This window comes from Castanea sativa, chromosome 8 (genome assembly GCF_040712315.1).
Source record: "Castanea sativa cultivar Marrone di Chiusa Pesio chromosome 8, ASM4071231v1".
Lineage (NCBI taxonomy): Eukaryota > Viridiplantae > Streptophyta > Magnoliopsida > Fagales > Fagaceae > Castanea > Castanea sativa.
In genome coordinates this window covers 9,924,308-9,941,954 of record NC_134020.1, presented here as the reverse complement: position 1 = coordinate 9,941,954, position 17,647 = coordinate 9,924,308, and the positions used below count along the sequence as shown (strand labels likewise).

The following is a 17,647-nucleotide window of genomic DNA, read 5'->3' as shown; positions in this document are numbered from 1 at the left end:
TACCAACAAACACTGAAAACCAAGAAAAACTATATTTATACAAGGTTTTTCATAGAAACAAACAGAAGCAATCTTTACACATCCAAATGCTGTAAACAGATGAAGGGAACTAAGAAAGGGGAAGGGATCAACCAGCAATTTATATAAGGATAAAAGGGGGAAGGGAACAAAAAAAGAAGTTATTCTAACCACAGGTGCTTTAATTAGCATTCAAGAAAACTATGTAGAAGACGGAAAACAGTGAGCGAGCAGCATGAATCTCCAATTTAACTAACGCTTTTAAAAGTTTTAAGTTGCAACATGTTATCATTCCCAATAGAATTCAAATGCATCTGTGGAAATTTTCAGGGCTTTACCCTTCTTCTGAAGGCTATCTCATTAACAGAAATGATTTCCAATAGGAATAATAACAAAAAATTTACAGACAGCAAAGGTCAGTCTCTAACTCCACACATCCTAGATGTTAGAGGCAACCAAACCCATCATCTTCTCCGCACAGCAGGAGTTGGCCCTCGCTGGACTGCAGCCCCTGGCTGCTGTGCTTGGCCACCACCTTGTTCTTCCGGCATATTCATTGCTTGGGTTATGGCATTCATGACGATCAGTCCAAGAGGGATCAGGTACATCCACTGGTATGGCCACAATCCAATGGTGAACAAAATTATTGTGATGAAAGAATGATTAAGGGGGGGAAAGTACTTATAACAAAAATTAAGGGGAAAAAGGTTAAGAAAACAACTAATTCTTTGGTACTCACATATTTAGCCCAAAAGGACCTTTCTGGTGGCGGTACAACTTCACCCTCTGCAGTCTCTCCAAGAATATCTTCAGAAAATACTGGAGCTCTGCAAGTAAGAAATTTACAACTATCAACATGACTGATAAACCATTTAGAAAGACATAATGATTAGTACATTGATAAAGTAATGACTGCACTTGAAATATTTTTTTAAAAAAAGTACCAAATCAATTAGCAGTCTTGAACATAACCTAATCAAATAGACAGATTGACCATACGAACTTGGATGGACAAAACAATATCAGACTAGTTACCTTGGTGCCTGCTCACTGTTCTTCAAAACCGTGTGTGACTTGAAAGACCATTTTGCAGGCTGAAATAGAGACAACAAAAAGGATGAGAAGAGTAACATTTTTTGCTACACATCATACTCCACAGCTTAGTCTCTTATCACTCTCCAGATCTAAAGTTCTAGTCACAAAATTTAAAACAAATGCTGCTCGTCAACCAGCCAAAATCAAGATAATTAAATTCATCATCTAAATATCAGCTTCCATTGTTGGATTAAGCACATCATATGATTAAAATTCCAGGTTTTCAAAGATACAAGCATTGAAGAACAAACCCCCCCCCCCCCCCCTCTCTCTGTGTGTGTGAAAATAAAGTAGTAATTATTCCACAACAAAGGTTGCTAAGATTATAGCATCTTTACTAATTTACTAACACTTCTATAAAGCACAGCCAAGAAATATACCACACTCCAAGTCCAAGAGAAACCTCTATGGTTAGGGCTTCATTTCAACTCAGCCATTACCCAAGGGGTTAAAGCCTTAAAGGGATCAAAGAAAAATCTGAAACCAATTAAAGAGTCCCAGATGGTCAAACAATGGTAAACTATTTTTTATATCAGCTAAAAATTCCAATTTTTTGGTTTATTCAGTACCATGAACAAAAACACAAAGATCAATTTTACTTACAAGTTTCAGTTGCCGGGGATGTGGACATGCCCCTGGGGCACCATAATTTACGGCCAAGATATTAACACCTTCCTGCAAAAATGAAAATTAAAAAATTAACAAACAAGTAAATGGAGGAAAACATCATAAAATTACACAACCTAGATCTGTCAAACATTGACAAAGCATTGAATCATAAAACAACCATCTGTCCAACATATTGATGAAACTAAGTGTCAAATCCATATCAATAAGAAATTTGTTCTGGCTGAACCTACTGATTTGACATCTCATTCTAGACTAGTAAATTTAAAAGATATTGTTCAAATTATTCTGTAGGAAAATACAAAACATTAGTTATTATTTTATTTGTATAAAACTCAACAAATAATAGATAAAAAGAAGTTCCCCCAAATGTAAGATTCCTCTGTATGCAACCAAATATAAACTTCAGTAACAAATTTTCTATCCATTTGTCATAGCTAAAAGCAACACAATATGCAAGTACAAGACAGAGTAGAAATGTTATCAGAGGTGTTAGCATACAATTAAGATTCAGATAACGCAAATCATCTTAGATCAAGTGCATCTTCTGCACATATTTTCATCTAACTCTGTTTCATTTCCCAATCTTCTCAATGCCTCCAAAGAGTTATACACAATGTAAACATGTAATAACATTTTTTTTATAGGTAATCATAAGAATTTTATTAATGAAAAAAGTAGGAAAGATACAAGTTGTTAATGTTGATGAAAAAAAAAAATCCAAAAAAAAATCTAAGTGAAAGCATAAACTCAGGTAGAGAGAAACAATCAGTAAAACCCCAACAACGAGACCAATCAAAAGGATTACGCTAGCAGAGCACAATTAACTCTTCCAATGTCTTCTCAGTGTCCTCAAAAGAGCGGTGGTTCTGTTCCAACCATACAATACATATCAAACAAATTGGAATCAAATTCCAAACATTCAAAGTATAATTCCCAAGCCATTGATGCCAGCACAAAAGTAAACCTGCCATCGAGTCTAGCATGACCCAATACATGTCAAAGACCTAAAGCATATAAATCCAAAATGTATGTGTAACAGGACAATGTAGAAGTAAGTGGTTCATCGATTCCCCATTACAACAACACAAACACCACCGATTTGCCAAAGAACATCCCGTCCTCTCAGCATGAGATTATCCAACATAAGAATCCGACCATGAGTAGCCGTCCACAAAAGGAAAGGTGCTCACTTAGGAACCGTAGATTTCCAAATACTCTTCCAAGGGAACAAAGAACTTTGAGCAACTCAAATCTCATTGTAGAAAGACCGAATGTCAAACCTACCATTACCTTTGAGGCACCAACAAAGAGCATATCACTTCTTGTACCCCGGGGAATGTGAGATTGGATAAACGCATGAAGAGAATAAGATGCAGGTAGTTCCCAGTCTTGAAATTCTCTATAAAATCTCAAATCCCAAATTCTAACATTTCCCCCCTCCGGAAGCCACAAAACCTTAGAGATACAAACTTCTTTGTCAGCTGAACACACATAGAGCTCAGGATATAGGTATTTAAGGGTATTATCACCAATCCACTTATCATGCCAGCAACATATACGAGTACCATCACCCACTACAAACGAAAGATGCTTAGAAAAGCTCTCCCTCTTGAATACTACACCACAAGCCACATCCATAAGCCCTCCTGCAAACTTTAGTGCTCCACCCCCCTTGACCCTCTCCATATTTAGTGGAGATAACTCTCCACTAGAGATGGTTAACTTCATGTCCATATCTCCAGATTCTCCACAGTCATTTCCTTAACAAGGCTTGGTTAAAAGACACCTCATTTCTTATCCCCAAACCGCCCTCCTCAATGGGTGAACACACCTTTTCTCAAGCCACCAAAGGGTATTTGAAGCACCCCTCTGAAGACCCCCAAAGAAAATTCCTCTAGATACTTTCCAATCTTGCAACCACAGCCTTAGGAGTGGTGAACAAAGATAAATAGTACGTTGGGAGACTTGAGAGAGTACTCTTCAATAACATAAGCCTACCACCCTTAGATAACTAGAGACGCTTCCACCCTGATAGTTTCTTCTCCATCTTCTCCAAAATAGGGTTCCAAATAGAAGCTATCTTAAATGAAGTTCCCAATGGCATTCCAAAATATTTCATAGGCAAACTGCCAACTCTACACCGAAGAATATCAGCCAAGACATCCACGTAATTCACGTCCCTAACAAGTACAATCTCACTTTTCCCAACATTAACCTTCAACCCCGTAAAAGCTTGAAAACAAGACAAAGTCAACCTTATGGAAAGAAGCTATCCCCTAGAAGCATCATAGAATAAACTAGTGTCATCTACAAACAACAAATGGGAAATACGTACACCGACAGAATTCACTACTCCCACTTGAAAACCCCCGAATAAGATCGCTCTCCTCCGTCTTCCTCAAAATTCTGCTCAAGACCTCCATTATCAAAAGAAACAAAAGGGGGATAGTGGATCACCTTGTCACAAACCACAAGAGCTTCCAAAAAAACCTTCAGGGGAGCTATTTACCAAGACAGAAAAACGAGTAGAATTAACACAGACCTTAATCCACCTCCTCCATTTCACCCTATAACCCATCTGACACAACAAATAAAACAAAGCATCCCAATTCACATGGGCATACGCTTTTTCGATATCAAGCTTGCAAACCACACCCACAACTCTTCAACCTACTATCTAGGCACCCATTAGCAATGAACACTGAATCTAGAATTTTCCTTCCACCAACAAAGGAATTTTGAGACTCAGAAATGAGATTATCCAACATTGCCCTAAATCTGTTAGCCAACACCTTTGACAACAACTTATACACACTGCCCACCAAACTGATAGGGCAAAAATCTTTATTATTAATGGCATTACTCTTCTTAGGAATTAAAGTGAGAAAAGAAGCATTCATAGACCGCTCGAACACGGAGTGTCGATGAAAGTGTTCAAAAAAATCCATACACCATTTTCCACAACACTCCAAAATTTGTGAAAAAAAAACCATTGTGAACCCATCCAGACCAGGGGCTTTATCCCCCTCCATCTCCCTTAGGACCTGGATGACTTCCTCCTTCATAAATTCTCTCTCTAAGGACAACCACTCTTTCTACATGCAAAATCTAACCCGTTCATCGTAGGGCGCCCCACTTCGGTTTCTGGTAGAAATGAACTACTCGAGATCACAAATCAGACTCATCCTCATAAAGAACACCATCCACCTCAATCTTCTTAATTTGGTTAGCTCTTCTATGGGAGTTTCCTAACCTATTAAAGAATCGAGTATTGTTGTCTCCCTTCTTCACATACAAGACATGAGACTTGTCTCCAAAAAGCCTCCTCCATAGAAGCCAAATGTTCTGTCACCTTTGATCTGAATACAACAAATCCCTCAGCTTTCAACCACATATTCTCAAATTTAAAGGCACAACAACCTCGACGAAAACCAACTTCCAACAAAAGTGGACAATGGTCTGAAATAACCTAAGGAAGCACCCTTTGAGAGACACTTCCAAAATGATCCTCCCAATCTGATGATACCAAAGCCCTGTCTATTCTCAACATAGAGGATATTCCCGAATCTCTAAACCAAATGAAATAAACCCCTCTAATGGTAAATCCACTAAGAAATTGCTCTCTATAAAATCTAAAAATGCAAACATAGTTGGGCTAAAAGACTCACAACCAAGCCTCTCACACAGGTATCTAATAATGTTGAAGTCACCTACCAAGCACTATGCCATGGTCCACCTATCATGCACCCTTGACAGCTCCTCCCACAAAGCAGCCCTTCAATCATCATCATTAGGGCCATACAAACCTGTACCAGCCTAAACAAAACCATCCACCACCCCTCTCAATAAGACATTGACAGAAAACTGTCCAACCAAAACATCCATTTTTTCAAAAACCCTCTTATCCCATATCATCAAGACCCCTCCTAAAGACTAGACCGCATCTGACACCACCCAATCAATGAAAGGCCTACCCCATAAACTCCGAACAAAAGCAGCATCAATAGAGTATACTTCAGTTTCTTGGAAACAAACAATATCACATTTCCACTCTTTAAGAAGATTCATTTTTTGATAAGTAATAAAGCTTTATTGAAATAAAAAAGAGAGAGACACCCAAGTACACAGAGAGTATATAGGGGGGGGGAAACAAATCAAATACAAACATTACAAACATCAAGCAAATCCAAAATGGAAGAAAAATTATGGTTTCTCCACATGGAGAACCAGTCCAATAAGGTTCTGAAAAATAAAAGCTTGAGATCAGGCATGGAACGCTCAATGTCTTCAAAACACCTACTATTTCTCTCCTTCCAAATACACCACATCAAACAATGAGGAACAACTATCCAAATATCTCCATTACGATGGCGACCAAAACGACCCTGCCAGCAAGCAAATAGCCCAACAATAGCCATTGGCATAACCCAACAAACTCCAAATAAACCAAAACCATATCCCACAACTCCAAAGCAACCGGGCAATGAAGGAATAGATGATCAACAGTTTCACTGTTACACTTGCACATATAACACCAATCCAAAATGCAAACCTTTCTTTTCCTTAAAATTGTCAACTGTTAGACATTTCCCCAAGGCAACAATCCATACAAAGAAAGCCACCCTAGAGGGAATCTTCTGCTTCCAAATGTTTTTCCAAGGGAAAAACTGCTCACTATAAATGGTGAGCCAACATCTCTTATCCTCCCCAATCCCCCTTACAGGAGTGCTATAAATGGTGTTTATGAAGCTCCTGAAAGTTTCTAATTCCCGATTATGCACATCCCTAAAAAAATGAATCTCCCAGTGGATGACTCCATTAGTGAACCTCATAAGATCCGCCACACTTGCCTCTTTGATACGACAAATCTTATATAAAACAAGATAGCGGACTGCAAGAGAAGAACCACACCAAAGATCAAGCCAAAACTGCACTTTAGAACCATCTCCGATTTTATACAGAATAAACCGAGATAGAGAGGGCCACCCCCTTCTAATATTTTTCCACAAACTGACACCATAAAGACCAGAGAAAGAGCTAGAACACCAACCCCCAATCACAACCATACTTCACCTCTATCACTTGACGCCATAGAGCATCCCTGTCATGCCCAAATCTCCATAACCACTTCCCTAATAAGGCTACATTGAAAGTTCTCAAGTTCCTAATCCCCAACCCACCTGAAGAAAGCGGGGTACACATAGTAGACCAATCAACCAAATGAAATTTGGGCTCATCCCCTAGGCCACCCTAAAGAAGGCCACCCCAAAGAAAGTCCCGTTGAAGTCTAGCAATACGGTTGGCCACGGAAGCAGGAATAGGGAATAAAGAAAGAAAATAAGTAGGGAGATTTGAAAGAGTGCTTTTAATTAAAGTAACTCTACCTCCCTTGGATAAATATAATTTTTTCCAACCTGCAAATTTTCTTTCCATCTTCTCTAGAATTGGATTCCAAATTGACTTGTCCTTAAATTTTGCTCCCAAAGGAAGACCCAAATATTTCATTGGGAAAGACCCTTGCTTGCAGCTAAGACAGCCACCAACATATCCATGTTATGAACTACCCCCACAGCCACCAATTCAGACTTGCCCCAATTTACCTTCAGACCAGACACAACCTCAAACCAAATGAACATCATACGGAGGATCAGCATTTGATCAATATTAGCATCACAAAGGATTAGAGTATCATCAGCGAAAAGGAGATGGGAAACCACCAAAGACCTTCCAACAGAGTTGCCTACACTAAAACCTGACAAACGACCTTCATGGACGGCCTTATCCAACATTCTACCGACGGCTTCCATAACCAACACAAATAACAAAGGGGACAAAGGGTCACCTTGCCACAACCCCCTTGATCTTCCAAAAAACCCATGGGGAGAACCATTAATAAAGATAGAGAAACGAACCGAAGATAAACAAAAGGAGATCCATCGCCTCCACTTATCAAAAAATCCACAACGCCAAGCAAGTGAATAAGAAATCCCCAGTTCACATGATCAAAGGCTTTCTCTATGTCCAATTTACACAACAACCGTAGTTGACCATACTTCAATCTACTATCAAGACATTCATTAGCAATGAGAACAGAATCAAGAATCTGCCTATTTAGAACAAAGGCATTCTGAGAAGGTGAAATGATCTCTCCTAAAACCATGCGAAGACGAATAGCAAAAACTTTAGCAAGAATTTTATAAACCCCTCCAACAAGGCTGATAGGCCGAAAGTCCTTTACTTCCACTGCTGCAGCTTTCTTAGGAATGAGAGCAATGAAAGTGGCATTCAAGCTTTTTTCAAACTGACCAGTAACATGGAAATAGTGGAACACAGCCATGATATCAGGTTTGAGAATCCCCCAGCAAGCTTGGAAGAGCACCATCAAAAAACTGTTAGGCCCAGGAGATTTATCCCCATTAAACTCCTTGATGACTTCAAAAATCTCAGTCCTCAAAGGTCTCTCTAACCACTCTACATTATCCCCAGAAATCCTTGGAAAATTCAATACATCCAGAAAAGGACACTACACTTGCTGCTCAGAGTATAGGTTCATATAGAATTGTTCAATATGGTCAGCAATCCTATCCTGGTTGGAAGATAAAGCCCCATCAATCATAAGGTTTTCAATACAATTATTTCTTCTATTAGAATTAGTCATCCTATGAAAAAACCTCGTATTGGAGTCGCCCTCCTTTAAAAACAAAACTCTGGACTTTTGTCTCCAGCTAATCTCCTCTAACAAGGCTGCCTTCTCAAGATTCATGCAAAAGGTTGCTTTTTCCAATTTTTCCTCCTTTGATAGAGGTTGATTGTCCTCTTTTACATCTAAAGCATTCAACTTACTCCAAAATTGCTGTTTCTTGGCTGTGATATTGCCAAAATCTGTTTCATTCCACTTCTTTAGATCCTTTTTTAGAGCAGTCAACTTCTTTGCAAGAATGTAACTAGGGGTCCCTTGAAAATGGTAATTCTCCCACCAAGACTTCACCTTATCTAAAAACCCATCCGCCTTCAACCACATATTTTCAAAACGAAAAGGAATTCGCCCTCTTTTTTTTTATAGGTAAATAAAAAACTTATATTAAAGAGGGAAAAAGATAAAAGAGAAATACAAAATGTTCATGATGATGAACAACACGAGAAATTAGAACACACAACACAACATCAAAGGAGGAGTCAGGAAACTAAGCTAAGAGAAGACATAAACTCAGAGAAACACATTCAGTAAAACCCTAACAACGAGACCACTCCAAAAGGCTGTGTTGACATAAAATCTTTAACTCCTCCAACGTCTTATCTTTATCTTCAAAAGATCGATGATTCCGCTCCAACCACACAATCCACACTAAGCACTCTGGAACCAAATTTCAAATATCCGAATTATGCTTCCCAGGCCACAGATGCCAACTAGATAACAAACTCGCCAACAAACTCGGCATAACCCAATGAATGCCATAAACCTAAAGCATGAGAACCCATAGGGAATGAGCCACAGCACAATGAAGAAGAAGGTGGTCTACTGACTCTCCATCACAGCAACACATACAACACCAATTAGCCAAAGGGCGACCCTTAAGCATTAGATTATCCAAAGTGAGGATCCGACCATGTGCAGCAGTCCACAAAAAGAACGCCACGCACTTAGGTATCTTTGGTTTCCAAACACCCTTCCAAAGAAACAAAGAATATGAGGCACCCCGAATCGCATGGTAGTAAGACCGGGTGTCAAACTTACCATCCCCTTTTAGCCGCCAGCGAAGCGTATCTCTTCTATCACCCCAAGGAATACGAGGTTGGATAAGCTGAAGAAGAGAATAAGATGCAGTCAACTCCCAATCTTCAAATGCTCTATAAAACCTTAAATTCCACACTTTAACAGTACCCCCTTCTGGAGCCCACAAAACATCTGAGATGCAAGCATCCTTGTCTGCTGAACACACGTAGAGCTCAGGATAGCGATCTTTTAGAGTATTCTCACCAATCCACCTGTCATGCCAAAAGCGGATTCGGGTTCCTTCACCCACTATATAGGACAGATACTTAGAAAAGCTCTCCCACCCTTCATTAATACTTCTCCAGAGACCACACCCATGAGATCTCCTGCAGACTTTAGTGCACCACCCCCCTTGCTCCTCACCATATTTTGTGGATATAACTCTCCGCCAGAGATGGGTAACTTTATGACCAAATCTCCACAGCCATTTCCCTAATAGAGCTTGATTAAATGACACCACACTTCTTATCCCTAACCCGCCTCTCACAACGGGAGAACACACTTTATCCCAGGCCACCAACGAATACTTGAAACTCCCCTCAGAAGACCCCCAAAGAAAATTCCTCTGAATACTTTCCAATCTAACTGCCACAGCTTTAGGAATGGTAAAAAGGGATAAGAAGTAGGGAGACTTGAGAGAGTACTCTTTAGAAGCATGAGTCTACCACCCTTAGATAAATAGAGGCACTTCCACCCAGATAGCTTATTCTCCATTTTCTCCAAAATAGGATTCCAAATCGCAGCTACCTTAAAAGAAGATCCTAACGGCATCCCCAAATATTTCATAGGCAACCTGCCCACTCTACATTGGAGAATATTAACCAAAGCATCAATATTATTCACCTCCCCAACAGGAACGATCTCACATTTTTTTTCAACATTGACCTTCAACCCCGTAAAAGCCTGAAAACAAGACAACACCAACCTTATGGACAGCAATTGATCTCTAGAGGCATCACAAAATAAGATAGTGTCATCCGCAAATAACAAATGGAAAATACACACACCAGCATTCACAACTCCTACATGAAATCCCCGAATAAGATTACACTCCTCTGTCTTCTTCAAAAGTCTACTTAGAACCTCCATTATCAAAAGAAATAGTAGTGGGGATGGTGGATCCCCTTGTCTCAATCCACGCGAGCTTCCAAAAAAACTTCAGGGGATCCATTTACCAGGACAGAAAAACGGGCAGACGTAACACAAGCCTTAATCCACCCCCTCCATTTTTATGACTCCCACTTTCCAAAAGAATTGGGAAGTGATTGGATAACACTCTAGGAAGCCTTATTTGGGAGAAATGAGTGAAATATTCTGCCAATACCAGAGAGAAGAGAAACCAATCTATTCTAGAAGCAAAGGTGGAGTTAGACCATGTGTAAAGACCTCCCTCCAAAGGATTATCCATTAGCCCATGAAGAGATATGAAATCTGAGAAATCATTCATGCAGCGAGTAAATCTCCCCGCCCCTAACCTCTCCGATGGAAAGCGGATAACATTAAAATCACCTCCCAAACACCATGGCAAATTCCACCAACTGTTCAAGCCTGCCAATTCCTCCCACATAAATTGACTTCAAATTTGGACCATAGATACTTGTGAAAGCCCACTCAAATTGGTCACTGACGTTTTTGAACCTGCAAGAAATCGAAAAATGCCCCACTACTTCCTCTAACTTTTCAACCACCCTTTTGTCCCACATGAGCAGAATTCCACCAGAAGCACCCCTTGAACCCAAGTATAACCAATCTATGTAAGGACAACTCCAAATACTTCTAACAAGAACTCTTGTAACCCATTCCAAGTTTGTCTCTTGCAAACAAACAATATCAGCCTTCCAAGAACGCAAAAAATTACGAACCATGAGCCGTTTATCCTTCCCATTCAAACCTCTTAACATTCCAGGATACAATCTTCAAATTCATTGGGAAATAATTAGAGCCATTTCCTTACCATTACAAATGCGCCTTGAAGGAGCTGAACCATAATTGACAGAGGTAAATAAACCCCTCAATTCCCTTATTCCTTTCCTCCCTGAGCCCTTCACGACTTTTTCAGTTTTTTTCCTTAAAAGCCTCTGCTGTAACTCAGCTTCAACAGCCGACAGGAAAGTGGTTGCTGGCTCTTCCAAACCTTTGAGGGATGTCCCAAGAAAATCCTCAAAACCACTAAATTTTTCCAACCACCATTTTGAGTAATTGTCCTTAGAAACCTATCTCTTCCAAGATTCATAGAAACATATCTCTTCTGAGGATTGTTGAGCCCCCTTACTTTCCAAGACATAAAACGCAAATTCATTTAAAATTACCAACATTAGAAGAAACTCTATTCCTACTCCTAGAGGAGATACCATCATAATTAACAGAAAAAATCAGCCCCTTAAGCTCTCTAAGACCTCTTGTCCTTGGGTTTACAATTCGCTTAGCCACCTCATCCTTGGTCACCTCGAGACAATCCAATCCAAGAAGACAAAATAGAGCTAGACACTGAGCTTCATGTTTGACAATTGGAAAACCCACCATATTACAAAAAAACTTCATCAACTGGGACACCCAATTCAAATGTGGCCCAGATTGTCACCCAAGTACCCTCTACAGTATCCTGAACCAGCAACAAATCTCTGAGTTTGCTGGGATCCCACCAAGACAAAGGGTCACACTCCAACAAACAATTATCATTCTCTCCACTACCATGGCCACGGTCATCAACCCCACTGTTATCCACCAGGAGAAGGAGAAGGAGAAGCCAAGAATCGCTCTGAAGTTCCCCAACATAATCCACTGACCTCTGCTACGTCGTATCATCATGGAGGCTACAACTTTGTTCACTACCCACATCAAAAGCTTCGTCGTGATCTTCCCCTTCCCCAAACTCAGCTTCCACCCCATTACCCAAGTCTGAAAGAGGAGAAAAAACGATTTTGAACCACCCATATGTGCCAACAAAGGATCGGCGAAACTTATTTCATAATCGGAGACTCAAATACCACCGCCGCCGAGCTAACCACCATCTCTCCGGTGAACCCAAAATTTTGGTTACTATCCCATGGGTTACCTCGGCGTCATAGCCCATGACCATAGAAGGATCAGCCTTGACGAAATCGAGATTGAACGCAAAAGAGATGCACCTTGACACCAAGTCTATACTAGTCTCCGAAGCACCTGAAATTCTCATTGACAACTTCCCGTTGCCACTCAAACTTTCACCTACCTATCTCTCTATCGGCTTCAGACCTCGAGACTCGCTCTCCCCCAGTTGGTTCTCTATTGGCTTTAAAACCCGAGACCCCAGCACATATAAGGGTTGGGCTACGGGCTGAGCTAAGGGTTGAACTAAGAGGCCCTTTACCTTTAGGGTCTTCTGGTGCCAGCATGTGGGCTTTGTCAAGCCCAAGAAAGTCAGTCCTATTAAAAATAGGAGGAATGGGCCCCTGGGCTTCTTCATTAAAAGGTCCACATTTAGTAACTTCGTTGGGCTTTAGCCTAAAGCACTTTGCCTTCTCATCTTCAGGTTTAAAAATTCTCAAAGCCAAATTTTCAGTAGTCAACTTAAAAATAAATGCCAGTGGGACTATTTTTGGTAGAACCACAAATAATCACATTATTACCTAGATTATCTCCCAAAATTTCAAAATTCCTAGGCTTCCACTAGTTACCATAATTGTTCATAGCTTGCCTATTCCGACCACAATTGGCTTGCAAAAAAACACTGCTCTCGCTTCCATTTCCTGGCCTTGATTTGTCACCAGAGAAGAAGTCTAAGAGTATGTTTGGTAACTGTTTTTTCCCCTTATTTTCTGTTTCCAAAAACAATTTTCTATTTTTGAGAGTAAAACACTTGTTTGGAAACTCAAAATGGTCAGAAAACAAAAAATATTCTCAAATTTGTAAAGGAAACTGAAAACATGTAAAAGGCTGTTTTTAGTTTCTAATTTTCAAAAGTCAATGAAAATACGCATTTAATTTAATAAATCTATCTCATTTTATGAGTTAGCATTAAAGTTCAAATCCTAGTAACAATATGTTTTACTATTTTCTTTTTCTTTTTTTTAAACTTTTTTTTTTAATTCCAAACTAACCAAACACGTTTTTTATTTCAAAAATACAAGAAAATTTTTTTTATTTATTTATATTCCAAAAAACAAGTTTTTGAAAATAGAAAACAAAAATTGTTACCAAACATAACCTAACTCTTTGTGAAACAAAGACCACCCAGAATGGTTAGTGCTTGCTAGTATCATAACACACCCTCAGCAAGCCCCACCATAGTACTCTACTATGGCCACAAAAATGCCAGCCTTATTCAATCTCCCACAAAATTCCAATAGCTTATTATTCCAATAACATTATCCAAGATGAATGCACCCTATTGCTAAAATAGTCTCCACCAACCAAATTACAATCCTAATACTAATCCAAAAAATGACAAGAATTGTTAGAAATAAAGACAGAATGAATCTCAAAATGTGATACTTTCCATACAACGCCAAACTGGTACCCTTCATGGGCTAGTACAGTGACTATTTAGTCCTAGTTTAAGTTCCCAAGGCAAAAGAAACAAAATGGGGAAATAGATCTTATAATGGGCATAGAACTTAATAATTTTTAAACCAACCACAAGGGAGATTTTTAGTTTCTCCTGTCTGTTTTGCCCCATACTCCCATCCCATTATCTACTACCAAAAAACTTAACAAAGTTGACATCACCTACCTTTTTTTTTTTGGGTAAACACGCACCTACTGGGTCTCGAACCCACCACAAAGGAACAGTTGAGCTATAGCTCATTGGCATCACTTACCAAATTCTAAAGAAACATCTATAAGAGACTTCAACTATTTACCCAAACTAGAATAGAGGATTGCTAAGTATCAACTCAAGAAAAGAGTACAGTTTGGAAAAATTAGAAAAGCGATGAAATCAGAAACAGGAGCGTGAATGTAGTTTTTCTTTTGATAGGCAGCAATCATAAATTTAGTATAAATCCCAAAGTTGAGAGTACCATGTGTATAACAAAATGTTCATCCAGGCTTTCTCTTGGAAGACATCTCTGCATTTAAACAAAATTGCAAATTAGTGCTGTCAGGAACTCAGCCATTACAATTGTACAAAAATGAAACACTAAAATGGTCACATTTGGTAGCAGAAAAAAGTATGAAGTTTGGGACATCTTTGGAAATACTTTTATTAGCATAAGAAAAATAAATCTTATTGTTTCAGATGCAGATAAATCTGTCCCCTTAAGAGAAAATGGACAAGTGTGGCAAACTTTTGAACGTCTGTTATCACAAAATTTTATGATCCTTTTAGACTCACAAAATTTCAAGGACAATTTTTTTTTAATTAATAATAATGAAGAAAAAAAAAATCAGCAAGCATTTTAATTTGATTTTCTTGATCAAAATTATCTCCTTCTAAAATTATCCATATTCTTGATTCTCCAAATTATTTAGGCGCTGCAAAAAGTATGAACTTTTTGTTAAACTGGACACAGGTAATAGAATCACTAAATGTCTGGGTGGTGCAATGAGTCCTTCAAACCTAAGGCATGATCTTTGTAAAGAGCACTTACTGCTTTCACAGAGGATATAACGTATTCCCTCCCAGGGGAGCTCAAAACATTGGATGGCAATCTTATCCTATAGAAGTCATCTCCTTTCAGTAGATTCTGCAATAACAGCATCAACATTTCAGTGCCATTGAATGCTAACTTGCACGCAGAAAGGAACCAATAAACACAAGTTTGGATTAAAAAAAAATGATAATAATTACTTGAAACCTCTCCTTGTCCACCTCAGTAAAATCATTCCTCGAAAAACGCAGCTTTGTTAGTGTCTGTTACAAGTAAAACTCCAAGTCAATCCAGCCGTATATTGGTATTTCCAAGCAATAACGACAAACCTAAGGCCCGTGTGTAAGAGTAGATAAAATCTTCCCATGTAATTAGATAATAAATTACCAAGAAATGTCACTTGAAAACTAATATGTCCAAAAGTAAAACATTCATCTCATTGTAGATATGATAAAAGGTGGAAAAATAAAGGTGAGCAACGTTATTATAAACAATGGCCTTATAGAATATCGGTGACAATATGAATCTCAACTCAACAAATTCCAGATACACACAAAACTAGTTCTTTTTGCTGAGGTTAGATTTTTTTTTGGTTTCTATGAGACCAAGAAATCTAACGAGCTATATTAATTTAAAACTGTATCTAGGGGCAACTTGATGCATTTGGGGGCCTAAGACGAAAACTAAATTGAGGTCTTTTATATATTTAAATATGATTTTAAAAAAATTAATATTTCTTAGACTCTATTCGCTTATTTTAGATGCAAAATTACTAATTAACATGAACTACACAATTTTTTTTTTTTTTTAGAAAGTCTATAAACACAAAAAAATTTGACAAAACCTTTCACACTGTTGACATAACAAATTGATAGTTGTAAGTAAAAAGGTAATGTTAGTAGTAGACCTAGATAAGAACTAGTAAAAGTTTGTCAACTCAACCGTTGTGAAAAATGTTGTGTATTACTTTTTTCTTTTTTTTAAGAAAGTGCTACATTCACAACAAATCCGAGGTATTAAGTTGGTATTGGTTCTAATTTGAACGTATCACTGAAATCACTTTTTTGCCCGCCAATAACAACCTGCCACTTAGGATTTGTTGTGAAAGTAGTGTTAAAAATGTTGTAGAAGTAGCGTTTGTCTCTTCTTCTTTTTCTTGTTTTTTCATTTGATAAAAATATATTCAAAATATATTCTTTTATTTATTGACTAATATTTGGACTTAATTAATATTATTATAATGAAACAGGTTTAAATTTAGGGACCTTTTTCCTAGTTGGTGGGCTTAGGGGAACGCCTTATTTGCCTATACTTATACTGTAGTATAGAATAGATAGTGCCGGCCCTGACTGACTATATCTTTTTGGTGTTCTTAGCACAACTCTGTTTGTACTACGAAAAGAAATTCTCCCTCTCCCTCTCTCCATGAAAGAGCCCTTACTTACAACAGTTCACAATAAATATCCACCAAAGACACTCACAATCCTTTAGTTTCCACTTCCATATAATTTTGTTAATATAACACAGGGAAGAGCTTTGTAAAGAAAAATTGGACTCATTTCTAGCCCCTAAGCATGCCAATCATGTGACCGACGCAAGGCCAGTGTGCTACAAAAGAAGGAAAGGAAGACTCGCAAAATGAGACAGCACACCCTTGTTTCCTCCTCAAAAAAGAAGACTATTATGTGTGTGTATATATAACTGAAGCATTTTTGGGAACGAGGACGCTAGTAGTAGTTGGGTGCAGAAACAGATCTCTTATTCGAGGACAAAAACATTATAAGTTGAGTTAACTGGAGCAAGTACCATATATATATAAGAAAGAGAAAGAGAAAAAGAGAGAAAGGAGACCTGGGCCCCGTGGTTCCAAGTTTTGAGGCGAGCGTTGAAGATGCCAGCAAGAGAGAAATCGGAGTCGCCAAAGGCGTGTTCGAGTGAGAACTGGATCTTCGAATCCTGATCCGACTCTGAATACCTCTTCCGGGTCGTTGTTGGAGGTTGAGGTGATGATCGGATGTGGGCGAGATCAGGGAATCCGCCTTCTGAGCCCAAGTCCTCTTCTTCGATGAGGAGTTCATCGGATTGGAAGGCCAGAGATGAGGAGATTAATAGAGAGAGAGAAAAAAGAAGAAGCAACAACTGAGACATTATTGTTTGCTTCATTCTTCGACTCTTCCAGTTCTACAGGGGAGTATATATAATAGATCATTTACAAGATTGGGAATATGTGCTTTTTTGTCCTCAAATTTTAATGACTTTAATAATGATGATGATGATGATAATAATAATAATAATTTTTTTAATTTTTAATAAATAAATAGCATTATTAGGGCAATCACGTTAGTTCGTTCATTTTACACGTTCACTTTTACACTAAAAATTTTTTTTTTTTTTTACACATTCACTTTTACAAAACACCACATCAGTTCATCTATTTTATCACATTTTTTTAATTAAATAATCAATTTTCTCAAATTTTTTATTATTTCTTTCAACTACCCCTTAACCTACCCCCGCTCTTTCTCTCTCTACCCTTTTTTTTGATTTATTGCTCTCTCTC

The 17,647-nt window shown here is 38.4% G+C and overlaps 1 protein-coding gene across 2 annotated transcripts; it reads right to left on the bottom strand.

Annotated features, from left to right (window-relative positions):
* Window positions 1–247: 247 nt before the first annotated feature.
* Window positions 248–17,314, bottom strand: LOC142607860 (uncharacterized). 2 transcript variants are annotated; one of them, XM_075779508.1, is made up of 8 exons: window positions 16,939–17,314; window positions 15,288–15,350; window positions 15,088–15,183; window positions 14,518–14,565; window positions 1,717–1,788; window positions 1,054–1,112; window positions 758–845; window positions 248–629 (listed from the first exon to the last, which is right to left on the bottom strand). In XM_075779508.1, exons 1-8 carry the CDS (start codon window positions 17,248–17,250, stop codon window positions 483–485), a joined length of 885 nt encoding a protein of 294 aa, XP_075635623.1. In that variant the 5' UTR covers window positions 17,251–17,314; the 3' UTR covers window positions 248–482. The 2 variants fall into 2 exon arrangements, with proteins under 2 accessions (XP_075635623.1, XP_075635624.1); XM_075779509.1 differs by lacking the exons at window positions 15,088–15,183; window positions 15,288–15,350 and having other exon boundaries at window positions 16,939–17,282.
* Window positions 17,315–17,647: the final 333 nt, after the last annotated feature.